At 37.2% G+C, this 27,430-nt stretch overlaps 1 protein-coding gene across 1 annotated transcript in view; it reads right to left on the reverse strand.

The window, feature by feature from the left end:
- LOC576753 (DNA topoisomerase 3-alpha) overlaps nt 1-22,587 on the reverse strand; it is a 31,947-nt gene extending 9,360 nt beyond the window's left edge. The window contains exons 1-20 of the mRNA XM_030985185.1: nt 22,534-22,587; nt 17,497-17,953; nt 16,954-17,087; nt 16,191-16,266; nt 14,981-15,089; nt 14,252-14,303; nt 13,076-13,167; nt 11,697-11,867; nt 11,249-11,349; nt 9,660-9,734; nt 8,940-9,022; nt 8,197-8,294; nt 7,530-7,696; nt 7,095-7,271; nt 6,029-6,107; nt 5,183-5,366; nt 4,335-4,422; nt 3,402-3,468; nt 2,575-2,759; nt 952-1,025 (exon numbers count right to left, since the gene is read on the reverse strand). Coding sequence (XP_030841045.1) covers nt 952-1,025; nt 2,575-2,759; nt 3,402-3,468; nt 4,335-4,422; nt 5,183-5,366; nt 6,029-6,107; nt 7,095-7,271; nt 7,530-7,696; nt 8,197-8,294; nt 8,940-9,022; nt 9,660-9,734; nt 11,249-11,349; nt 11,697-11,867; nt 13,076-13,167; nt 14,252-14,303; nt 14,981-15,089; nt 16,191-16,266; nt 16,954-17,087; nt 17,497-17,646 — 2,162 coding nt within the window. The 5' untranslated portion in view covers nt 17,647-17,953; nt 22,534-22,587. The remainder of the gene's footprint in view (nt 1-951; nt 1,026-2,574; nt 2,760-3,401; nt 3,469-4,334; nt 4,423-5,182; nt 5,367-6,028; nt 6,108-7,094; nt 7,272-7,529; nt 7,697-8,196; nt 8,295-8,939; nt 9,023-9,659; nt 9,735-11,248; nt 11,350-11,696; nt 11,868-13,075; nt 13,168-14,251; nt 14,304-14,980; nt 15,090-16,190; nt 16,267-16,953; nt 17,088-17,496; nt 17,954-22,533) is intronic.
- Between the last annotated feature and the right edge of the window lie 4,843 nt (nt 22,588-27,430).

Here is a 27,430-nt window from a genome sequence, read left to right on the forward strand (position 1 = left end):
ACTAGGCAAGGAAGTTAACCACATTTTCACATATATAATTAGGTGTTTTTTCATATTTAATGAGCTATGACCTTTCAACTTTGACCTACATACTCAGAAATCGAACTTTTAAGCTGTACATGTATTTTGATACCATGAACCTTCTTCTTAAATTTCATTAAAATTTGTCAAACATTACTCAAGTTATCGAATGGAAACCAGATTCGCATATTTATTGAGCTATGACCTTTGACCTTCATACTCCGAAATCAAACTTAGGCTGTGTTTTGATACCATGAACCTTCATATCAAATATCATTAAAATCTGTCAAACAGTATTAAAGTTATGGATCGGAAACCAGATTCGCATATTTAATGAGCTATGACCTTTGACCTACATACTCCGAAATCGAACTTAGGATGTGTTTGATATATACCATGTACCTTCATATCAAATTTCATGAAAATCCGTCAAACATTACTAAAGTTATCGATTGGAAACCAGATGTGTATTTTTTCGCATATTTAATGAGCTATGACCTTTGACCTACTTACTCCAAAATCGAACTTAGCTTGTATTTTAATATGATGTACCTTCATATCAAATTTCATTAAAATCCGTGAAACATTACTGAAGTTATCGATCGGAAACCAAATTTGTTACGGACGCACGGACGCACGGACGCACGGCAGCGTTACTATATCCCCTCCGACTTCGTCGGCGAGGGGATAAAAAAGAATTAGATTTAGGTAATGTAAATGACTAATTAATGTTTGTTCAGATATGACACAGCAAACCGCGGCATACTTTTCTGATAACTTAGATTAGAGTGTACCCTTCACATTTCTGTATCTTATAACACAGAGCTCAGTAAATAGACACAAAAAAATTATCCAAACTTCATGGGTAACAGTGTAAATGTCTAATCATATTATCATACAACGAAATGACTGGATAAAATCCGGACTTACTCAAGTGGTATCATTGGGGGTACAGATCCTCTCTTGAACTTGAATTTGATCTTATTGACTGGTCCAGGTTGACACTGGAAGACAAATTTGATACAATGAACTTCCTTACACAAAAACTTTGGCGTGAGTTGTACTTCGACATTGAGACTTGAAGGACAGAGAGCAGACACTGAGAAGCTGATTTTGATGCATAGTTGATGAATAGTACTCTTGGTGCTATTACCACACATGAGGAACTTAAGGGGGGGGGGGGGGGAGCTGCCAATGGCTAAGTTTCTCCTGACAAGGGTAAAGCCAAGGGTAATTAATATCTCAATGCATTTGTCAATGCATATGTTTCAGTCCTTCCAAAACAATTACTTGTAACCTAGGATGCTGCAAAGCCATATTTCATTCAATTCAGACCAAGGGTGATCAACTTTTTTCTGAAAAGACATTGGAGTTTGACCACAGTTGTTTACTTCTATGATTCACAGTTTATGTAAAATTTTCATTTTACACTTCGGTTGCTTCGCCTCTGCACCTCTTTGCACGGTAGCTCATTTGCCACATGTGCTATTTTGTACAGAAGAATAGGCACCGACTGAAGAAAGGATTGTTTTGTGCAACACAATGGCTTTGCAAAATTACCTACATGTATTTCTTGTCTTGATAAGCTCCATGACAACCCTTTTAGCCCTATTTAGCCCGGGGGGCCCCCCCTCGACATTTTTCGCGATAATTTTTTTAACGCAAGAAAATCTTGCACTGAAATTTTGTGACTTTTTTCTTTCGAGTCTTGCGCATCTTTTAAAAGAAATTTTTTGAAAATCGGACCTACCATTACAAAGTCACATGTCCTTTTGTCTTTGCATGTCAGCCCGAAAATCGCTCATTTTTGTGATTTGTGTACAAAACATATGGAAATCTCATTTTTCAAATAAAGAGATAAAACATTGGTTATTTGGTCTTGTTTATAGTTAAGGTGTTTATTTTGGGGTCAAAATAGTTGAATTATAGTTGGAAATGAAATAAAACAACAAAAACAATGAAATACATAAGTTAAAAAAACAAAGAAATACATAAGAAATTTTCAAAACAATAGATAACATAAGGAATAACCCTGGTTTTTCAATTTTTTGTGTTGTTTTATTATTTCAAATGGTCTAACAAATATATGTAGTGAGAAAGAATGCTTAAATATGAATAATGTCTGATTTATGGGCAAAAATGTGAATTTGGTGACCTTATTTGCATAAATTACCATAAATATGCAAATGAGTAAATTTTTCAAAAAATTGAAATTATCATAGTATTCTATACACTTCACTTGACATGTATGCAAATTTTTGCAGCGATCGGTCGTTTCACGGCCGAGATCATGGGGGGGGGGGGCCTTAGAAGCCCCCCCCCCCCCCCCCCCCCCCCGGGCTATGCAGTTTCAAAATAGCCCGGGCTAAATAGGGTTAAAACTGGTATAGATTGATCTTGGAAACACATAAATTATGTTGAAGCCTTTGGTATATATGGCACCTGTAGGGAGAACATTTGTGTGGTATGAAAAGAGTTAATACTATCTAAGAGATGAAGAAGAACAACATAAGAGAGAAAATCAGAATAATGCAAAGAAACGTGGGGATTTACCTGCTGACAGACGGTATCAGACACATCAGCAGACTCTATGACGGCCGGGAACCAGACCGCTGCCTTGCATCCCGGGTACCCCATACAGCTAACCATCCATCCCCCAGCTTTCCTCTCCTTCAGGGTCATCGGCTCGCTGCAGTGAGGACACTTCCGGACAATAGAGGGCGCACTCACCTGTAATGCTGTATGCCGGATATATGGTACTGATGTTATCACTATGTTAACAAAGAGTGGCAAATCAATTAACTGTGAGATATCGTTAATGCAAGATAATCACTGTGCAAAGTTTTCACTTTCACATCTAACTGCTCTTATGTACAAGGGAGTGTATCATGGCAAATGCTGGTTAACGCCATCTACGTCTTCTTTAGGTCAACTGCACGAAAACGAATGGACTTGATTAACTGGAATAGCGCGTTAGCGTTCATGAAACAGACCGACGTTCCCCTCACGCTTCGGTTTCACGTATGTTGCACGCATGTGAATGCTGCGGTCGTGTCGTCCGTATTATACCTGATTGCCCCCTGAGTAGGGCCACGGGAAAGATACATACCCGGTAGTCTCGTCATGATACACTCCCTTTAACTTGTGGCAACTTTGGATGAATGTCTTGCCAAAGGACGTTAGTTCAGAGCTGGGATTGGAACCGTGAACCCTTGGATAGAGAGTACAGTGAATGAACCACCACACCACAACACCTCATGTCTCATCCACCACATCTCTCCTCGCTAGTGTTATCTGTTTCGCTATTTCCTCTCACTCACTCAATCGCTGATGTTATCCCTATTCCTTTCTTCATACATCATTCACATCTTCAAACTTACAGGTTGCATTGTGCGATTGAGCAGGCTGACCCAAATACTGTTCCAATGCACTGTCTAACATGGTTGCCTAGGAAACAAACATAATTGTACAGTTAAAAGCTAAATTATTCATATCCTTACAAAGTTTTGTTATTGTTTAACACTATGAATATGACTGACAAAGAAAGTGGACAAAATATACAGTTCCTCAGGTAGACAAAGAAACATCCCTTCACTGCTATTATGTAAAAATGTGTAGAACAGGTGTCACATGCATATTCACCTGTTCTACACATTTTTACATAATAGCAGTGAAGGGATGTTCCTTTATTTACCTGAGGAACTGTATATTTTGTCCGCTTTCTTTGTCAGTCATGTTCATAGTGTAAATAAGTGGAAAAAATTGATTTATCCCAATTTATATTTCAGAAACATAAATCTGGACAAATATATTTTGGAAAATGTGACATATCAAAGCTTACATCTAAAGGGATTGAACAAAGGCCCTAAATCAACCAGTTCACCTTTCATTCTTGAGTTATATAAAAAAACACAAAAATCATAAAATGTACAAGGGGTATGAATAATTCAGTTGTTAACTGTAGGTGTACAATAATGGACATCTCTTCATTTGTCAAGACCTTTTGAGAATAAACAATAAACAATTTTAACCCTTGAACTCTAGTCATGATATATCTAATGCTAAAATCAGATATTGTTGACTTAATCCCCCATTAAAATGAACATACCCGTATAATTGTACCTGGAAGTAAGGCTATTTCTACACTAAATATTTCAATGCATTTAAAAAAAAAATCATGCAGGGAAAACATTCCTAAGATATCTCTGGAGTGAACCAAATAGAAATGCATGTTATTTGAAAATGAAGCAGTCCAATTGAGTTGATCTCAGTTAATATGAGGCCTGAAATAAAAGGAAATATTTTTTACCAACCTTTCTTGCAGCCTCTATGAAAACCTGCTTGTATTTATCCACCTGTTCAGCAAGAACATCCTCAGGGTTCTTCTGACCATCAGATATTCTACATCAGAAATGTATTCAGAATGCCAAGGTTAAAGATGCATGGTAGTGGGCTCTCATGGGGAATTAAACACCATTTGTGTGTGAACCCAATATCAGGTGATCATGTCAATCACCAGAATAAGCATTCAGTTTTATGACAAACATGCCTCATTTGCCACCAAATGCCCCATATTATGGAAAAGACATTCTCTTGTATTCCCTTCACCTGAAGATTCTCTTAGAGACTAGGAGGTTTATCTTGATGAGACCTCAGGTTTACTGTGTGCTAGACTTTGATAGTATTCCACCAAGACTGGTGTCAGCGAATTATGAACTTCTGAAAATGGAAACTGACTACTATCTCCCTTAAAAAATAAGATACTACTACATGACTCAGACTGACTATTTTAGTCATACGTACATTCCTTGTAAATAATATAAACATTGCAAAAATCCAGAATATCATAAAAATTATTTTTAGAGGGAATATGTGCAGTTTCTCTGATCAGAGGTTTACACATTTTTTCATTCTTCATACGATAAACCAATAAACCAATGAGGATTAAGGATTTAGGTTTAAGATAACTCAATCCGGCCTGACTTGGTCAGTTCAGTATGTTGTTGACTGTGATCAATACAAAAAGAGAGACAAGGGCCTTTCCAAAATAACTGGCTTTCAATTGGAAGTTCCACACACAAAAAAAAAAAAAAAAAAATCTGTCAGATGATGGAATCTCGTTAACATTTTAAAGTCTAGTATTTGATTTCTGGGAGCCAACCTTTTAAGATCTGATTCGAGTTCTGCTCTGAGGTTTGGTTTAGACAGCTCGTAGCCCATGTTATCATAGCCCTCACACAGCCCCATGCCGAGCTCACCGGGCACAAACCGGCCGTCTGGACGCACTCCCACGTACAGCCGAGACTTGATGGTCTCGATGTGCTCTGCGTGTGTAGCATCGGTCCCTGAGAATAAGAAAAGCAACATGTTTAGAGGTGTAAATGTGTTCTGGCAACAGTTGCTTCTAGATTTATTCCATTATAATATATAGGGTTAAGCTTGGGTTGTGATGGTTTTTAGATTAGACTACAAGTTACACTTGAGGTTGAGAGTAGGTATAATATTGGGTCCCAGGTTGAAGTTAGGTATTGTATTAGTATTACAGAACCCTGGTCTTCTAAATATATAGTAAGCTGTAGTGAGCTGTAATTAAGAAGTTATGTAGGTCGAATAGTTAAAGGAAAAATGTGAAATATTCCCTGCACAGTGGAGAGTCAGCGGTGTAAAAATGTGGAATCAAAATTAAATCCAAAGACCGGGGTAACAACACTCTATGAATTACTCTGATCAGATGACTCCTGTTTCCAGCCAGAAGGGCAATAACTCTGTGTAAAATGATTCGGCTTAGGACCCTTCTGGCTGCAAACAGACAAAATGTACCGATATAGTGATCATTTTGATGATGAATGTGATTCACAGCATCTACTATATTTCTGTTTAAAACAGATTATCATTTATAACAATGATGAGGTGCAAGATGGGTCAGAGTCTGATGCAATTTGATTAGTGTTGGACATGAGGGCACATGTCAACATTGTAGGTCCTTGTGTAGGGTAAATTTCCTTACCGATGCCATGCTTATCCATGAGGGTGATGAGATCAGCTTCAGTCAGTAGGGGAGGGGCTTGTGTCTGACCATCTACCATCTAAAGAAAATAAAAGAAGCCAGGAGAATAAAGAAGGGTACTTTTCTCAGATATAGCTGGAACACAACTGTAACTGTCTGTAACACTAAGTAGATAATTTTATATTTTGTGTGTGTATAGCGCTGTATTGTATGACCTGCCAAATGGGGCCATGGTCCTGGGATATATTGAGGTATAGTGGTTTATTCAATTGATTCTCAACCAAAAGGTTTATGGTTCTAATCTCTGCCCAGGATGTATGTCCTTTTAATCTCTCCTCACCTAGGTAAAAAAAAGGACCTGGAATAATCTAGACCTTTTGAAAGCATTGTAAGCTTACAACAGCTGCCCACTTTAATCAATATCTTGCAGATCCCCCCTCCTCCAACTTAAATACCACTCCAATATCTTTATCTTCCTAGGGTTACAATGAATTCTGAAACTCGCAAAGTCCTCATCTCTATTGATATTGGTTAAAAATGTTTGACCTCTGTCATACACAGGAATGATCATAGTGTTCCATTAGTCTTATCAAGAAAAACATGTACCGGTAGGTTTTCCTAGAGTGGCTCATCATTAATACAGAGTTGTCAAGTTATGTTTGAACACTTTACGTTTTTATAGCTTAATAACTTCTTAATCTTTTATTATTTTTGTCCCAATTCTACACTGATCTATTTCTCTTATGTATAATGTTACTGCTTTTAAAACCAACTCGATACCAGAATGGACTTTCCCCTTTAAAAATGAAATTGAAACTCCCACCATTCCTCACCTCAATCGACGTGGGCTCGAAGGTATGACCCTTGTCATATACAGCCAAACAGGGATGATCTTAAAAGTTAATTTGTCATGCGAATAGTCTTAAAAGTTCCCTGAATTTGATCTTCAGTCATCACAGACTTGCCAATAAATATCTGATTAATCAAAACTTTAAAGTTTTATTACTTCTTAATCTTATATTATTATTTTAAATCTCAATCCACATAAAGCCCTGCCCATCCTCACCTCCAGCGAAGTGGGTTCAAAAGTCTGACCTCTGTCATAAACGGGGATGATTTTAGCATTCCATTTCTCATACGGGTAGACATCCAGGTAGTTCCTAGCTATGATCATCAGTCCCGTAGCAGTGAACTCCTCCTCGGCGATGGTGATGTTAACAATGGTCTCCTTTCCTTGGGCATCCTGAAAACAGACATATACAACAACATTTTGATTGGTATTGGCGTGGTCAATCAATTGCATGTATAGGGTTAAGAATATGTGTACATGAGAACAGCAAGCTATTAAAGAAGTGTCTGACAATAAGCTCATAGACCTTCTGCTCATTACCCTGTAGGTTACCGTTGTATTTGATAGGGTGCATGGGTGGATGGGGGAATTGGGAGATGGGGGTTGGGCGTGGTCAATCAATAACATGTCTAGGGTTGAGAATATGTTTACCTGAGAGCAGCAAGCTAAGAAGTGTCTGACAATAAGCTCATAGACCTTCTGCTCATTACCCTGTAGGTTACCGTTGTATTTGGTAGGGTGGATCGGAGGATGGGCGTGGTCAGTCTTCTTACCCTGCCTTGGATGGGGGCCTTGCTGCAGAAGATTACCGGCAAATGCTGGAAGAAAGAAAATTATTGAAATAGTGAATTTTGAAGACAACAGATTTCCTGGTAAGATACTGGATAAAACAATTATCTTGTCTACCAAAATGGTAAAAATAAATAAATAATGTATGACAAAGGATGGGAGAGTTCATAAAGAGGAAAAAAACATATCTAACTCTATGGAAAGAGAATTACTGTAAATAATAAAAAATTTCATATGTACTTTCGAAACTGGGCAAATACTCCTACACTGTAAGAGAGAGAAGAGAAAGACAGTGAGACAGTGAGATAAACAGAGAGAGAAAGAGAGTGAGATAAACAGAGAGAGAAAGAGAGAGAGAAAGAGAGAGGGAGAAAGGGAGAGAGAGAGGGAGAAAGGGAGAGGGAGAGAGAGGGAGAGAAAGGAGGAATTTGAAAATAAATGACATTTAATTAAACATTTGAACAAAAAATACTATGTATAGATCAGTAATGCTTTGGATGTAGTACTGAGGGAGTTATTGAACACATACCTCCCCACTGGGCGTCCTGAGTCTGCTTCTCAATCAATGGAACTAAATTGAGCTCCTTTGGGAAAATGTTGGTCTCTGTACGAGGATAGCTGATGAATCTGAGTTGGAAAAGAAAGACAGAGACAGGAGGGGGAAGGAGGGAGGGCAAGAAAATGTTCATTAAAAAATGAGGAAAGAAATCAATGATAAAAATGCATAAGTTCATATGATTCTAAAATGTAGCACTCTGAGAGTGTATAGTGCTGTGGTAAAGGAGTGATCTTAATGCAAGGCATTCACACTGAAATATAAAATTATTGCTAAGTTTTGGGTATTACCTTTAAACATACACATATTACAGGAAAAGACCAGTTTTGGAAACACCCCCTATCAAAAAATGAAATGGAAGCTCTTATTACCAATCATGTGAAAGAATATGTTTTGACTAATACGTGATGATACAAATTTTACCGCTTTGAATTATTATCTATTTGGACCTGATAGATATCGCGCAAGTGTCGCATAGTCCCATATACATCTTTCTGTGTACAGTTCTTGTAACTTTACCAAGACTGGGCCAAGTTTCTTATCATTTTGATGATTCCAGAACCTTACAGTACACACCAATACTTATATGCTAGATGATCAACCTTTTCTGATCGATTCCACAACGTTTCTTTCACAATGCGATCGCATGACCATAACTGGTCTTTATCTTTAATATCTAATTGGCCAGCATCAGCTGAAGATTACGACAAACTCACCCCTGAGTATAAAGTTTTTCTGCTATCTTCATGGCCTGCTGGGCACTGATCTTCAGCTTACGGGCAGCAAGCTTCTCTAGTTCCTGATCAACCGTTGGTCAAACACAAGAAGAAAATAAAGCAAAGACTATGAGCTTCTCATAATATACACAAATATACTGGAACACATCAAACATTGAAATACGTAGTACAATAATGAAGTATGTATTCAATAGCAAAAAAGTTCTCTGAATTTCGAAATGGAATTTAATAACTTTGTAATACATGATGAAAAGCAAGTAATAACATGAACATGTACCTCGTATACAATACTACATGTGTTGTAATCAATAATTTAGACATGTATTGTCATTATCTGTTTTATAGATCGCATGTAGGACTACGACGAAAGCTCAGTATGCAAGACTGTAGTATTAAACTCCAGAAAAAATAAATATTATCATCAAAGATATATGAGTATACTTCTTTTAGTAGACTGTGGAGAGATACATCCATTTGGTTCTGTGAACAGATGTTATTTTCTTGGTTGTTTGTATGTGTATACATGTATGTGTTTCTATTGTACTTTATTTGTCTGTCTTGATTTCTTATATTGCCTGTTTATTTCTGATGGAAAGCATATTTCCACATGTGTGGACAAGAATTAGTAAGGAATCATATCATCAATTATAGTAGTCATTCCAAATCGTGAAAAGTTTGAAAGCTGAATTAGATACATACCACAGTATCCAGTGGCAGTGGTCTCCATTTACTCTTGGGTTTACTGCGCTCATCAACAACAGTTGCAAGAGGGTTCTAAGAAATGAAGAAATCAATATAAGATTTAGTAAAATAGTTTCATTACCAAGATAATGATAACTCAGGCTCTGTTGATTGTTACGCATCAACTAAACATTTGAAGTAGCTGTTTTGTTTTGAGTTTCCATATCTTTTCCAAATTCTTTCTACTGGAGCCAATGACAGATTGATTTATCATTTATGTAAACATTTTAATTGAATCAGTTTCATGGCAATTTACATGAATTTCTCAAGCATACCCAGCTCAAACAAAGTCATACAATTATCTCTTGTCAGATTTACATCAGACAGCTTTCTGACCATTCTGACTGCATGAATCTTTGTAATAATAATAATAACAGCTAGTTCTTACATAGCGCTTTTCAGGACCGAAGGCCCACTCAAAGCGCTTTACAGATAAATATATTATTACCCTAACATTCATTTATTTTATACATTTTCTGGCTTCTTTTCATACCTCTTTCTTTATATAATTTTCAGTTTTGAGAAAATTTTGCTACTGATACAAAGCCAACTTTGGAATTCAATTGAAGCTTTTGGATGAGTATTTTACCCAAGTTTAAGACAGCTCCAGAGTTAACTAAAGCCACCAATTTTGGAGCCCTTGATTGGCACTTGGCAGGCATGAGGTTGTTATACGCAGTCATTGTAGTCATATGCAGCTTTTTTCACACACAGCTAAAATTCATTGTATCTAGAGCTGATTAGTTTAAAGCTTATTAGTACTAGTGTAAAGGAGAGATTAGACCAGCCTGTAAGGTCACTGGACAGGTGGTTATCTCATTAATTCAGCTCTCAAATAACACAAGAAAAATAGGATCATGGTGGACCAATGGTCACCGATTAGGCATTGTTTGTTATATAGAGGGTGCAAGTAGCTACAAGTAGTGCAGTGGGCCTTTAAAGCTGTTTAACTTAACAGTTTTAAACAGCTTTAAAGAAAATTTTCCGTGTGAACATCGTTTATACGATGTTCTGATAAGATACGAAGTCGCGATTCATACGCCCCTCAAAGCAGGCTGCAGATATGAAGTTTGTATCTAGAGAGCTTGACATTTTGTGTGTGAACGGTTATACATGTTTAAACTGGATGGAGCGTGCGCTTTGTTTGATATTACATGACCTTCAATGCGTAATGGCACTACTGCGCTTTTTAAGAGCAGTAGTTAATCACGAAACGATCAACGATCGCACCAAAATTTATCTGTGTGAATGATGTCGTATGTAAAGCTGATTAGTTTAAAGAGCTTTAAACTAATCAGCTTTAAAGAATTGTACTTGTGTGTGAAAAGGCTGCACGTTCGATGCCTTTAATTGCACATTACAATGAATTAATCATGTGACTTCACATGGCTAATCAATGAAAATGTTGCCTTAAGGTCTGCTTGCTTAAGCAAAGTACTTAGATGGTATCTCACTACAAGTTTAGACATAATCCTTAGCCTAAATGCTAAGGACAACACTGACTTAAAATCTGTTTACAGAATTGAATGCAGCCCCAGAAGTGTTACCTCAGTACAGATTTCGTAGAAGACTTGACAGGCCAGTTGATCAAATAACCTATGCCTCTTCCAGTGGAACTCAACCAGGCCATCTTCAGTCTTATGTGTTACTGAATGGGAAAGAATGGATAAATGATTAACCTTTCGCAATCATACACTGTACAAAAAAAATATGAATTTATACTAAAATATGATTCAATCTTTAGTCTGAACTTTAAAAAAATTCATATTAGAGAAGATGATATCATAAAGATATATACTACGTTTTTTTTAATCTACCTGAATTCTTCAATAATCCAATTAATATGAGGAAAATGTAATATTTCATTAACAATGGTTGTTTTATTGCCCATATCAATGACTTCATAAGCCTACATGTGCAATCCAAAGGCCATCTTCCCATCCAGAGTAGACTATCTGATGGTTTCCATGGTTACAGAAAACTTTGCATAATTACCTTTGATCTTATAGAATGTTTCCGGAATGAAGGCTTCAACCTGCTTGTAGCGTTCCACTACGAAACCCAGGGTAGGGAACTGACAAGAGCCGAAGCTGATGAGCTGGTTCTGCAGAAGATCAGGGAAGACTCTCTGGAGGCGTAGGGTCTGGAATCGGGTGAAAGCAGCACCTGTTCGGATAAAAAATATAAGCTTCGAGTTAAATCCAGAGATGCCAACCTCTTGACATAAAAAAACAGACTGAGTATCCTAAAAAAAAAAAAAAAAAAGATTTTCACGCAAACTCGACTCTACCACTGGCCCATCGGCCCCGGGCCAGTAAAATTTGAGAAAAATGTTTGCTCTTTCATTAAAAGTTATTGAAAAAATTGTAAAGCAAAGTTTTTGTTGGGTTTGTGGGGGTTTACTTATACATGTTTCTATGTGATTCCATTGTTTTTATGAGTTTAAAAAAAAAAAAAATTAAAAATTGTTTTTTTGATGAAAAATCGTATTTTAAGATTTTAAGATCGCATTTCACTCTTATTATCGTACTAAATATGATTTAATCGTACTGGTTGGCATCTCTGTAAATCCTTTGCCATCAGCACATTGAATGCAAATGCCCATTGCACCACTCTCAAGAGAGAGACATTCATCTCCATTCGCCACTCCATACCCGGGAGCAAGGGGGGGGGGGGGAACGTGGTATGATTTGAAAATACATGTGAGAGAAATTGCCCTTATAATAATGTATGAGTGTTCTTCATGTGTAAAGGTGTAAGCAGGCATGAATCCAGTTGCATGATTATAATACGGGGGGAAGGGGGGGGGGAGTATAAAAAAAAGGATTCAGGGAAAAAAAGAATGGCATCTAACAAAACCCCCCCCCCCCTTTTGAGTAAGAGAATTGGGAAAAATCATTTAGCCCCCCCCCCCCCCCCCCCCCCCCCCCTCCCATTAAAACATGGTAGGATGCAAGCTACCTTTTCCAACCTTAGCCCAATACTTACATGTGTAATATCTGAGTGAGGAGGAAAGGGAGAGGAGATGGAGGAGCAGATGGTGGATGAGGGGAAGAGGCACTTAAGTCTATCTGACAGGGAAAAACAAACTATCAAAGCCCCACTGTCCTACTTGTAGCTACTTGCTCCCTCTATATAGAAAACTTCCCCAATCGGTGCCTGTTGGTCCCCCATGATCCTCTTTTTCTTATGTTAGTTGAGAGCTGAGTTAATGAGATAGCCACCTGTCAGTGACCTCGCTGTGTGGTCTAATCCCTTCTGGCCCAGTAGTAGTGTCGGTCTTTAAGCTTACTGCTGGCAATCTTCATTAAGTGAAATCAATAGTTCTGTAATGATATCATGTCATGGTCATACTAGCAAACTAGCTCTCTTACCTATCCTTAGGTCAAGCTGCTGCCTAACGTCCACTGCTTGGGAAACACGCTGGTCAGGTCTGACAAGATTCGCACACGCACGGGTGATGGATCTACATGACAAAGAGTATTTCTTTCAATGATCAAGAAACAAGATATTCATCTGGGAAGGAACAGGAAAGTTGAATATGATGTTACCAGTCTCATGCTAGTTTCAAATTGCACAGGGATATCTACCCTAAATCTCTGTGTATAAGATGCACTCCTATTTTTAAGACCAAATATATATTTTTTTTAAACCCAAGGGACTTTCATTTTGATACGAGGTGAAGTTAATGGCGCCGATTTGTGCTTGTCACAAATAAAGGAACAACTGCAGAATTAAGCCCAGACAAACTTTCCTCCGAGTCCAAACAGAAATTTGGACAGGCTATATAGTTTTCGAGTGGTGAGACGATATCCCCTGTGTGAGTGAGCTGAAGACACAGGTAAGCTTCGGCCGTCAGAGTGCCATGTAAAGGGCATAATTTATTGAGACAGAAAAAAAAAAAAAAAAAAAAAAAAAAAACTCTATCCCCTTCAAATTAGGAATGTAGGGCAACTTCAAATAGTATCCTATTCTTTATTCGCATTATGTTATTTATGTTGAGACACAGAGGTTTTTGAAAACCACTAAAAAGTAGCATTTTGAAGACTCAAAATATCCTGTACCTGTGTATAAGACGCATCCCCGACTTTTGAATTTTTCCGATGCAAAAAAAGTGTGTCTTATACACAGAGATTTACGGTATTGTTTTTATGATAAATGTGAGAATAATAAGTTTTTTGTGATTTTTCTGTTATCAAAGTGATAATTAATCTGTTTTTAAAATTTAAATGATATCTTATAATCATAAAAATTTCAGATAAATACGAAAACAAAGATAACCACATACATAATTTAACCCTCGTCGTACTGGGCTATTATAGCTCCTGATTAGTGGGAATGCTTACAAATTTTAGTGATACATGTGCAATACATCATCTGTTTGGAACCAGAAGGTTGTTATCTGATGATTTGAGTTAACGCCTTTATGCTTCCAAACAGACGACATGTAGTTTGAAACAATATCATTACAGGATGTATTATATTGTTTAAAAGGGCAGAGCTTTACCATTATTGTACAAGTAAATACATCACATCTCAACTGTACTTACTGCGGAGTAATCTCGGAGAACCGGGCTCTGTATACATCCAGTCTAGGTTTCACTATTTGGGAGGAAAATGACACCCAACAAGTGGTTATCAGAAGTTATTATACATGTATATCAAATATCAAAAAGACTTCAATTAATTTTCATGAATATTGAATGATGCTGCTACTTTAAATGGTGTCAGCAGCAATTTGCACATTACAGTTTCAATTATCTGTGTTTAACAACACCTAATGTCTTAACAGCACAGAAAAGGCAGAAAACAGTTTCATTTTCAGACGAAAATACTATAATCAGGAATATAAGCACCATCATATTTCATTTTGTTTTCAACTATCATTTTCTTCAAAGGAACACAAGTCTGTGACTTCATCACATCTAATCATCAAATAAAAATATGATGCAATTATGAATACATTTTTGTTAACCAAGCATTACAAATATAAATGAAGCACTGAATTGTACGATTGTATTCCTGTATCTTTTCTGCAGTCAGTCTCTTAATTTCTGACTAGTTTCATACCTGGTCTGTATACATCAATGATGTGATAGATAATATTCACTCCTTCCCATCACAATGCTAATATTAGATAATTTTTGTTAAATGACAAATATAAAGTGAAATATGTTAACTGCATAAAAGATTGGTTTTCCAATATCTAATTTTTTTTCTTTCTGTCCAAAATAAAATTCTGCAGTCCTAAGTCTCCTGATTTCTCATTGGTTTCATACCTGCTTTGCAAACATCAATGACCTCATAGCCAATATTCTCCCCTTCCCTATCACAATCAGTCCATATGACGAGGACATCAGCCGCTCTTGCTTCTCTCTCTAACGTTCTCTGTGGTGGAGAAATTATAATCCATGCATTAAACAGCTAAGACCCTGGAATAAATGGTACCAACAAAAGTGTCATGATGCAGCACCCAGCAGTGAATGAGAAAATTTGCCATTTCTCCCTTCACCAGTACACTCTAATGAAAAAGGAATTGGCCCTGATTGATTAAGAATGTTACATAATCACTTTGTTTGTTTGTTTTATTTCCGTATAAAAAAAGACAACATGCATTCAGTAAAACAATAGTGAATAGAATTATGCATTACAAGATAAAATAAACGGATGGATAGCCCATATTCAGTGGTATTATGATGCCGCTGGTCTTCCTTGGGGACCAGAAATGGTACAGTAAAACAACACACAATATACATTACCAAATGACAGAGAAAAATGGCAAAACATAAATTCCCAAGCAAAATATAGTAAGAAATTAAATATTCAGGACAGACAGTATAGAGAAAAGAAACTAGTATTTATAGAAACAGAATTGTGTGAAGTAAACTACAAATAAATGCAAATTCTCAACATGCTCTATACGGTCAAGGTCTCAATATAAGGTTCACATTATAGCAAAATATACAAAATACAAAAATCACATATACAAAATTAGTCTTTTGATTAAACTGGCATTTTAAAATTTCCAATAATTATAGTAGAGTAATTCCACACTTTTAACGCCCAACACAGTTCAAACATTACCTACATTGTGGTGGAGTTCATACACAGATTCCAACTATAGAATTTTTACACAAACAATGTGCAAGTTGAAGCAGAACCCTCCACTACAGTAAATAGTCAAATGTATCCATAGTCAAATGTATCTATAGTCAGATGTATCCATAGTCAAATGTATCCATAGTCAAATGTATCTATAGTCAAATGTATCCATAGTCAAATGTATCCATAGTCAAATGTATCTAGTCAAATGATCCATAGTCAAATGTATCCATAGTAAAATGTATATATAGTCAAATGTATCTATAGTCAATTGTATCTATAGTCAAATGTATCTATAGTCAAATGGATCTATAGTCAAATGTATCCATAGTCAATTAATCCCATATATTAAGCTTTTTTAATATGTCGTATGTGATATTCCTTTACCTTAATATCTTTGTAGTTCTCTGGGCATCCTTTCTGCACAGGAGCATCAAAGAGGGCCACAGGATTGCATGAATGCCTTTGGAAGATATACAAAAGAAAAATTCATTACTTTTATTATTGTATTATAACAATTGAATATATATCATACAACGTTTACATCCAATTAGAGCAGCAAAAGTGACAGTTTAATTACATTCCAACTCAAAACAATCTGTCAATGACACAGAAAAGCATGACTACCGGTATGGTATATTGACACTTATTCCATTGAATACACTTTTATTTAATGGAATAAACCCCTTCTTTGTCTGATGTCTCTTATTTTATCAACATGTATGTGCCTTTCATTACTGTGGAAATCTGTGTTATTATTTCTTTGCAGTATAATCTATTCCTATGAATACGGGGTTTATGATAACATCACAAATGTACATGTCTTGACAATGTATAGGAGAAGATAACTATTCCAATATCTGATACATTCTTTATTTTCACCTTCAAATTCAAAATGAAATTCAAAAAAAATAATAGAAATCTTTGCCTTAAGAACAAGTAAACTAAATTCAACCCATTGACTACTGAATTTGTTTCATTCCTATAGGGTTCAATACAGTCCCGATGAGCCACCCAGTTCCTGTAGGCAATGGGTTAGATCCAAAATGCATGATTAGCTCAAAGGTGGTATGTATTCAGACAATATGAAGTCAACAATAGAGGATCAAAGATTGATTTCTTTGCAGTTTATAGTACCCCAAAGTCTTACCATTTCTGATAGGCCAAAGCAAATTCATAGTTCAAGAGATGCCCGGAGACTGACGTCATGGTCATATCACATTGCTGATTCAACATGCTGTAGTCAAACTCATAAATCTTATTGAACTTTGAGAAGCCTTCTCTCTGGAACAGAAACAAAAATGATTGAAATCATAAATGTTAAGAATCAACGATACATGAAAAGTAAAGTACACTTTTACATCACTATAGTGTTAATAGAGTTAGGGCTATTTGACAGAAACGACACATACCAACATACATCCAATCATTTTCTTGGGAAAAGAGAAAAAAAATGATTAAAAAAAAAAAAAATTCTTCACTTCATTAATAGCCTTTACCATTTTTTGATTTAGATGAATGGACATTCATGCTTTCTATAAGACAAATAACAAAGTACAATAAAATATTTATTGAGCCAAATCACAACTTATGAAATGCCCTTGACCGGTTAAAACTGTATTAACTGTTCCTGCAATCTCAGTTGAATCAAAGCATTCGATAAAAGCTTTAAACATTTATTCTGTCAACTTACCCTCCTGTATCTACCGTGAGACATGACATCTGCTATTGACTTGGCAGCATCATTCTTCTCTGCTACATTCAGAACCTTGGTTGCATGTCCTCGTGCCATGTTGATGTAGGTGCACAAAGAGATCCTCAAGCAAGACTTCCAAATCAACATTGGGTGTGTTATAAACTCCTTGTGTGTCCAGTTATAGCCCACAATGATTTGCCAACCGCTTCTCAGCTCAACTGTTCATTACTGGCGTTAAAATTCTCCATAAGGTATTTTATACCTTTCTAGTGCAGCAAACGTGAGGACATAGATTAATTTAAATAGCTTCATTCGTTTCCATAAGTTTTAACACACTGTGCTGGTTGCTGATCCATAGAAATTGTTGATGAAAGGATTTGACCTTGGGAAAATGTGACATGCCCATTATAGAACCAGCCACTCCGTACAACCATGTCCGATAGCCTTAGAAATGCTGTAGCAAAAATTGAGGGAGATAAACATGTAGACATGAATGCAATGTAGCATGATAGTGGTTTAAAGCCTATCTGAACTAGTTTGGCCAGGAGGGATTAGACCTCCTTGCGTGGTCACTGACAGGTGGTTATCTCATCAAATCAGCTCTTAATCAACATAAGAAAAAGGGGACCATATGGCCCAACGATTAGGCAGTTCTCAACAGGCGATAGGTGCAATAGATGCCATATGACTGTCTTTCTGCTTACATGATACATGTAGATACCATGTGATTGTTTTTGAGAGAAGGTTCAATAATTTGGGTATGGGAAGGAAGTTTTGATTATTTGGTTTAGGAAAGACCAAAAAAAGCTCTTCCCTAAATCCTTGGTGAGCCTCCTAATAAAAGAGAATGAGAAGAAATTGGATGTTTTACAATCCAGAAATTTCTTGTCCATGTTGGAACATTTCTAAGCAATAGTTAGTGGTCTTAGTGGGTTGATTGTAAAACCTCTCATTTTTCTGCAAAGTACACTAGACTAGGTCTAGGTCTATGGCTTACTTTTTTAAAAATTTGGTTCAAAGTGACACTTTCTGGGTTTCTGTGTGTAAAATTCCTACATGATGAAATTTTGAGATTACAAAGTCAAAACAAAAACAAAATAGAACCTTTAGCCTAGTCTCTACGTCACTACATGGACCTGTCCCCTAACCCAGGGCTCACCTCACCTCCCTTCAAGGGTCCATGACATTGAAATTCAAGTGCATTCCTGTTGGTGTGTAGTCCTGCATACATCTCATATTTTGATATGTAAACTTCTTAATTTGTTTCATTTTTGTTGTTGTTGTTGTTTTAAAATCAGAAATAGATCCATTTTAGCAGTGTTTTTCATGAAGAAAAAAAAAAAGAAAAAATTAAAAAAATGATTAGATCTAGAGTCTAGAGTCTAGACTCTAGATCTAGACCCTATTATTATTATTTTTTTAAAGGATGTGGCCACCTAGAATAGATCTAGGCCTAATTTTCAAAATAAATGCATTGGATATGAATCGGATAAAATTGAGTCAAGAAAAGAAGAAAAAATATCTAGATCTAGAATCTATTTAGTATTTTGTGCAAAGTTTTGTGGCCATTCATGGCCACACGTTTGCACATGCAGGAGACCCGATTGTCGGCTTCTTTCTCTTAAGTAGTAAAGAGAGGAGTCGATCCTACCCAAATAAGAGGCTAACGAACGAAAGAGACAGAAATTTTCGGTCTAGGCCTACACAGGCCACAGCCAGATCAGCATGCATGCACACTACCTCAGCTCAGTTACAGAATCTACATGACCTGCTGATGATGCAACAGAGTAAAACTACAAGCACACATAACATAGGTCCATTATACTATCCTGGCTGTGTATTAAAAGCTGTGCTATTATACAATTATAGGCCCATTGATTCTCAACATTTCAAACACCAGTCTCAAACACCAGTCTCAGCCTGTCACTAGACCCTATTATAACTGCATGTCTCCGACTTTGAGACTGTACAAAACCACTCCAGCAAAGCATAGAGAGTCCATGCTAATGCGTATGGACCTCTAGCACTGCATGTATGTGGTATGCACGGGGTGGATTTTTTTTAGTATTAAGATCATAAAATGTAAGACAAATACAACATAACATAGGTTATGTTATATTTGTCTTACATTTTACAGTATTTAAGATTATTAAATTATTTTTATAATAGAAAAAAAGAATTCAAAACTAACTTTTAAAGCCCTTTTTCCTCCTTCTTTTACAGAGACGGCAGCATGATTCCCTCCTCGATTGCGATGACATCAAAACTGCGCACTTTACGCACACCATACACTGACTTCTACATGCGCTACAATTCGCCACAAAGACAGCTCGCCCCTGAACAACTCGACACAATACCCTCCCTGGATATCTCGCCACAATACCCTGGACAACTCGACTGTAGCAAGTTGTGCAGGGTATTGTTGCGAGATGTCCAGGGTATTGTGTCGAGCTGTCTTGGGGCGGGTTGTTTTTGTGGCGAGTTGTCTAGGCCCCGGTGAAAACATACGTGACTCGTGACCCGTGGCTCTTGCGCAACATCTGACGGGTAGTTTTCTTATCTCGCAGACGTTTTCATTTATTGCTTTATCGCAGGTTTAAAGCACCTAGGCCTCTTATTCCGTACAAATTTCTAGATAGACTTTCGAAATGCTTATTATTAGTATCATTATTAATATTATTATTATTAAGACCCCAAAATTGCTAAATTGGGGTCTATTATACTTTGGAATTATGCAGGTGTCAATTGTATGACCCACCCTATGGACCCCGGGGAAGGTGCGTCATGGTTGGGTCATTTACCATCAAGGTGTGACTCAGGGTACCGTCATTTTACTCCTATGGTCAGTCACAATATTGACGGTGGGGTGTGTCGATGTCAGTCACTTTACATAGGTGCGTCACTGAATAAAGTACAGTGTATTCACGGACGCTAGCGAAGCCCGCAAGCTCGCTAGCGCGGGTGTTCTTCGTGAAGTCTAGTCCAACCAAAATGCCGAGTCGGCAAACTTTGCCCCAAATATTTTGGTATTTATATTTGTTAGAATCTCGTAAGCGATTCATTATTTTGGCATTTTACTTTCAAAAAGAAAATGTCAACTTGCTCAAAGCGGGATTTTAATACACACATGTATTGCTGAAAATCAATGTGTTCTTGCAAGCAATTGCCAAATTAAAGAGCGAAATTAATGCGCTGGTCACCGCAACACGAACAATGCAAGTACTATTACTTACGATCATACTTATAATACGATCTTCAAATTGATTTGTAATTGGCACTTAAATTTGTACTACTAACTTTCAGCTCAGCACTCGACAAGCTACAGACAATTTTTTCGCATAGGAAAGCAAATATATCGCAGATCGCCATGCGGTTGGTTTTCTGTGGGTTCAATACGTAGTGATCGGACTGAGGTAAGCGGCGTTTTAAATGCGCTTTTACGTTCGCAGCATCTTACGTGCCTTGAAATGTGTATGTAAAAGCCAGACATTGCGCAGTGCAGCAAAACAAACTCATCCATGTGATGAGTGTGAGATTCAAGTGACGTACCGCTGTGCATCACCATCGCGCGCATTAAAAAGACTTGAAGAAATATGAAACAAATCTGACCGTACGTATTCTGTATTTTACTTTGATTTTGATAATAGATCTAAAGCGTATTAATGATAGATTTCAGAAAAGGGAATATTATATAAAAACAAGGGCATTTTATGGCAAAGCCCTGCACCACCATCCCAGTAGATCTATTGTAGATGTCTACTAGAAAACAGAAAACATTGTGCCGTGCACGGTGCAGGTGGGGGAACGGTATTGCAACAACAAACGAGTGCTCGTGCCTGGAAATGAGATTAGACCCCGATCGCAAATCAGGAAAAACATGTTCTGTATCATTTCGACCATGTCGAATGTGCGTCAAAATGACAGTCAAAATCAACAACTGGTGCGTCATAATTTTGACCGAGGTACCGTCATTGGTAGCCTGAAGTTCGTCATAGTTTTGCCGCATATGTACGTCATGGTATAGTAAAATCCGACGCACATTAGACAAGTGACGCACCATCCCCGGGGTTCATGGGGTGGGTCATACAATTGACAGGTGCATTATATAGTAATGCTCCGCCACCTCTGTCGGCTAATAGTTGGGCTGAAATGTATACCAAACTCTAAAAACGCTCGTACGCAATAGCCTACCGATCGCGTCCATATCAACATGCATATATTCGGACGTAAGCGGTCGCGAACGGTCTTTAAAAACAAAGGTCATAAAATCCGAAAATGGCGCACGTTAGCTGAATTGCGGATGGGCTATAAGCAAACAAGTAGGCCAGATGTCTAGAAACCAATGAAATTTACACTAACGAAACTTGTAAGTTCCATTCTTTATTTATTTGTGATGGGTTAGTATAGACTATCCCATTTAATTAATTAGTAGGACATTTGAAAGTGTCATACCGCAGGCTTTCAAATGTGTCGCGTTAATGTGCTGGTGCCAGTGTTGCCTGTTTTACTACACAGTCAGGATAGTGATGCTCCTATGTGTGTACAAAACTAGACCTCGAGTCTAGGCTCTAGATGTCTACTCAACCGTACGGATTTCACTCAAAATTGGTCTTTATTGACGATTGATGACACGTAAAATGGCAGCAAAATACAATTTTTTCAACTTTCCAATGTTAGAAAGAATAATTTAAAATCTCAAATTGTGAGTCCACTGTCAAACTTGCCGATCAGCCCAATCGGCATGATTGTGTCCATCTGTGTGTTATGAGCGTAGGCCTATTGACTATTCATTTCATGTATTTAAATGCTGCCTACTATTATTAACACGTAGTGCGGTGCTAAAGGTCAATACGCATTAGCGTTGACCCTATCTATGCTTTGCTGGAGTGAGTAAAAGTTGATCCACTCACTCACTGATCCAACTGAAAGACATTAAAGTTTCATATAGATCTAGTCACAGACTAACTACACCCGATAAATTTCATCCGTAATGTTGACATTCATCAAATAATAACCAAAATCATTCAAACTCACTTTTAGTATATTTCTAGCTATTTCTGCGCGAAGCCGAAACCACAGCTGCAGACGTCATTTGATTTGATTGGGCCGCCATGATGTACATGCAAGCTCACTCAAGCCACATTATTTCTAATTCAATATTCTAAAGAATGGATCTTAATTTGTTGAAAATATTGTTAACAGCCTATTTTAAGTTAAATAATGTTGCATTATTTTACAATATAATTTATTTGTCTCTTTTCTTCATAACGTTTATCAATCATTATGAAATCATTACGAAATATGCAATGATCATTACTTGGAAGTCCAAATACCAATTCATACACAATGGTTCGGCCAATTTGCAGTCTTGTCTTATTGCAATGATCAAGCTGAAGAATGAGAAATAGAGGAATGAATCACACTATATATTTTATAACCAAGTCAAATAACTCCTTTGAGTCGTTCTTAATTGTCCTTCACCGTTGATGATCAAGGAATATTCTAGAAGATTTTATTGTCACTATCAAAAATTAAATCAAATTGGAGGGAGGCTTGGGTTTTTTATACATTTATTTTCTACATTTGCTTCGGGGAAATTTTATTTTGAGGGGCTTGAGCTTGAGGTTAATTAAGGGGTTCTTTAAGGAGTAGATAACTTTGTGAGGGCATGCGAATTGAGATGTGTCTTCAAATATATATATTTTGTTTTAAATCCAAGGAATGATGAATAAAAAAAATTAAAAAATAACCGCTGGAGTGGATATCTTACATACCCCATAGAAAATTTCAAAATTAGAACGACTAATGCAGATCGACGTACTCCAATATGATGCATGCTGGATAGCACTGGCGTACCTATGGGGGGGGGGCAGGGGGGCAGAGTGCCCCCCCTGACGGGCTCCAGGGGAAAAAAGAAAAAGGGGGGGAAAAGGGGAAAGAAAAGGGAAAAAAGGAAAGGAAAGGAAAGAAAAAGAAAAAAGGAAAGGGAAGACAAAAGGAAAGAAAGAGAAAAAAGGAAAAGGAAAGAAAAAAATGAAGAGGAAGAGAAAAGGAAGAAAAAGGGAAAAGAAAAGAAAAGGAAAAAAATGGAGAAATTCAAAAAAAAAGACCATGGCCGTACGCACCGGGGGAAGGGGGGCAGTTGACCCCAGATATTTTGAAAACGTACAGTTTTTTTTCCTGAAAATGTAGTGTAGGCCTATACCAAATCCTTCAATTCTACTTTGAAAATGCAAAAGTACCCTCGTGACCAGTTCGGTCGCTCGAGCTCCCTTCACTCCTTTCGCTTTTGAGTTTCTTCGAAAACTTTTAACGCATCTTTCCCCCTCCCCCACCAGGAAAATATTCCGCATACGGCCCTGAAAAATTAAGACAAATGAAAATAGGAAAATATAAGTGATATAACAAATTCGAAACTCTTCGCTGGCGCGAACTGCTTGCTAGCCTATTTTGCATTAAATGTTTTCACTTGCTCGTCCCCCTGAAAAGAGAAAAGGATTAGCATTGCCTAGAATACAATTGTGCCTGCCCCGACCTGCAACCATGGCAACAATAACACACAATGTACCAAATGTTACTAAAAGAGACTAATTCATTTTTCTCGCTCGCTACGCTCGCTCGCGAAAAAAGAATGAATAGACAATTGCTTTGGAAACAATTATTGTGCCCACCCTTGACCTGCAACAATAATCATTAAAAATGGAAGAGTTTTTTCGCCCTCTCGCCAAAAAAGGAATTGAATCGCGTTAAACGCAAATGCGTCCATCCTGACCTGCACCAATAAAAACAAGTTTATTTATTAATTTCTATTAAAAGAGAATTTTTTTTTTTTGCTTGCTCGCTATGCTCGCTCGCCAAAATGGAATTGACATCGCTAACGTGCCCGCCCCAACCTGCAACAACCAGTTAATAATTATGTACCAAACGTTATTCAAAGAAGTTTTGGTGTGCTCGTGCTCGCCAAAACGGAATTAACATAGTCTTAGACATGATTGTGTAAGCCCTGACCTGCAACAACAAAACCTGAAATTTATAATGATATAATAATAGCTCTATACAGAGCGAATTTATTTTCCATTTCTTTTTCACATAATATAAACAATAACAAAACAATAATAAACGTAATGGTATAACATAAATAAGCATTGAAATATCGTTGACATTGTTTTTTAGTCATTGTAATGCAAAATGATTTAATTACAAGAAATGAAAAAAACGAACCTACTTGAAAGCAAAGCTTGTTAGATGTTGCTTCGCACAATAATAATTATATAACCAGCGCAGCTGAATATATTTTGTATAAAAGCTGCGCTATATAAATTTATTATTATTATTATTATTATTTATAACTTAATTTTGAAGAAAAATTACGGAATAAAAAAAAACATGACAGACAATAGAAAAAACAAAAATTAACGAGACAAAAACAAATCAGAAACATTAGCAGACTGACAAGATGATGATAAATGAAGAATATATACAAGAATGAGAGAGAGTAAAAACAGAAAAGGGGGAAGACATGCAGGAAGATAAAAAGAAGACAGAGAGAGGGGGTTGAGGGAGACAAAGAAAGAAAGAGACAGAGAGGGAGAGGGGAACTACTTATTCTGATTCGTTTGCAACAAAAAGTGCTTGAGGGCATTTTTTAAACCACTTAATGAGGGCTTTTCTTGTAATGTGCCAGGAAGGGCATTCCAATATTTTGGGCCAGTGAAAGTGAAAATCCTGCTGGAAAATTGCGTTCTTGGCTTTGGTAGGTGATAACATTTTGCTATTCTCGTGGGGTAACTATGAAATTCAGTATTTTTGTTAAACATATTTGAGAGAACTTGTGGCAATTCATTTTGTTCTAGTGTATACATAAATATACCCAAGTTATAGGAAAATAAGTCATGAATCTTCAAAACCTTATTTGCGTGAAAGAGTTCATTAGTATGAGCGCGAAAATTGGTGTGACAAATGATTCGCATTGCTTTCTTTTGCAATAGTAAAATTCTATTTAGTTGAGTATTTCCGCAGGTGCCCCACCAATTATGAACCAATTATCATTACAAAAATTTTGCTCGCTCGCTCGCCAAAATAGAAATAACATCGCTTTTAATAATCACGTCCCTGACATGGAACAATGAAGCCAAGTAATTTTTTTTCGCTAGCTCGTGGAATATGTGCCCACCACTGACCTGCTACAATATCATTAAAAAATGATTCGCATTGCTTTCTTTTGCAATAGTAAAATTATATTTAGTTGAGTATTTCCACAGGTGCCCCACCAATTATGAACCAATTATCATTACAAAAATTTTGCTCGCTCGCTGCGCTCGCTCGCCAAAATAGAAATAACATCGCTTTTAATAATCACGTCCCTGACATGGAACAATGAACCCAAGTAATTTTTTTTCGCTAGCTCATGGAATTATGTGCCAACCACTGACCTGCTACAATATTAAAAAGAAAAATGTAGGGGGTTGCCTGCCCGCCAAAATGGGATTGACATTGCCTTTAACACGATTGTGCCCGCCCCCGACCTGCAACAATGAAACAAATTTTATATAGCAATTCATTGAGAGAAAGATGTATTTTCGCTCGCTAGCTAAAATGGGTATAAAATCACCCTAAACACAATATTGTTCCCGCGCCCTGCATAGGACAATTGAACCAAGTTTAAGTGGCAATTATTAAAAAAAGAAGTGATTATTTTCTTGCTCGCTACGCTCGTTTGCAAAAAATGAAATTATCGTCGCTAACAAGTGAATGTTCCCACCCCCGACTTGCAACAATACCAGTTAATATACCAAACGTTACTGAAAGATTTTTTTTTGTGCTCGCTCGCTCGCCAGAAGTGAAAATTAGCATCGCCTTTTTTGTTTGTTTCGGTTGCTTGCCCCCCCCCCCCTGACGGAGTACCCCAGGTACGCCACTGCTGGATAGGATGGTTCAAATTATGTTTGAGACACCCCCCCCCCACCCCAGTTTTTAATGATAGGCCTATAATCAGGGGCGGCCGTACGAATTCTAAAGTGGGGGGGGGGGGGGGCAAGAAAAAAGGGCACCTACAAAAGGAAATCTCAAAGCGAAAATATACAATTTTTTTTATAGACATTGGTATATACCCCTACATTGTGATTACATTATCAGGGATGATTTCAATATTTGTTTCACTTTATACACCATACAAGATATTACTTTGCAGCTGGGTGTGATGGTTTGAACATTTATTTGCGAGCGAGCGAGGAAAAAGTTTAAGATTATTTTAGGTGGCAGTACGAAAAATTACAACTTATAGAGGAAAAAACCCAATCCTGGTGGGGTTATAAGCAAAGAAAAGGCCTTTGATAAGTAACATAAGTATATCATCTATAAATGCGTGCGAGCGTAGCGAGCGAGCTTTGGGGGAATTGCTCTTAGTCGCATGAAATTAGGGGCGCATTTAATGATGAGAGGAAAAGGGGACACTTATCAAAAAAGAAAATGGGCATTTCTTACAACTTCAAAAAGAGGCACTCACCAGGGATGAAAAAGTCAGTCATGAGAATAGAAATGGTCATTTGTCGACGAAAAGGGGCCCCCCATCAGATTTTGATAGGGGCGTTTATAAGAGGTAAAAAGGGCTTTTATGAAAAGGTATAGGTCCCTTATTAGAAAGGAAAAGGGGCACGTATCATTGTTAAAAGGGAAATTATCAGATATGAAAAGTGGCACTTATGTGAATGAAAAATGTGCATTTGTTGAAAGAAAATGGGCACCGATCAGATTTTAAAGGGGCATATATCGGTGGCGAAGCGGGCCCTAATCTGAAGTGAAAAGGAGTAACTTCTCGTGCCTAAAAAGGGTAATTTAGCCAGGGAGGTGAGACTTACCGGAGATGAAAAGGGGAAGGGACTCTTTTTGTAATGGGGGCACTTTTCATAAGGAAACGGGGCACTTATTAGAA

Source organism: Strongylocentrotus purpuratus, unplaced genomic scaffold, assembly GCF_000002235.5.
Source record: "Strongylocentrotus purpuratus isolate Spur 01 unplaced genomic scaffold, Spur_5.0 spur5_scaffold_14, whole genome shotgun sequence".
Lineage (NCBI taxonomy): Eukaryota > Metazoa > Echinodermata > Echinoidea > Camarodonta > Strongylocentrotidae > Strongylocentrotus > Strongylocentrotus purpuratus.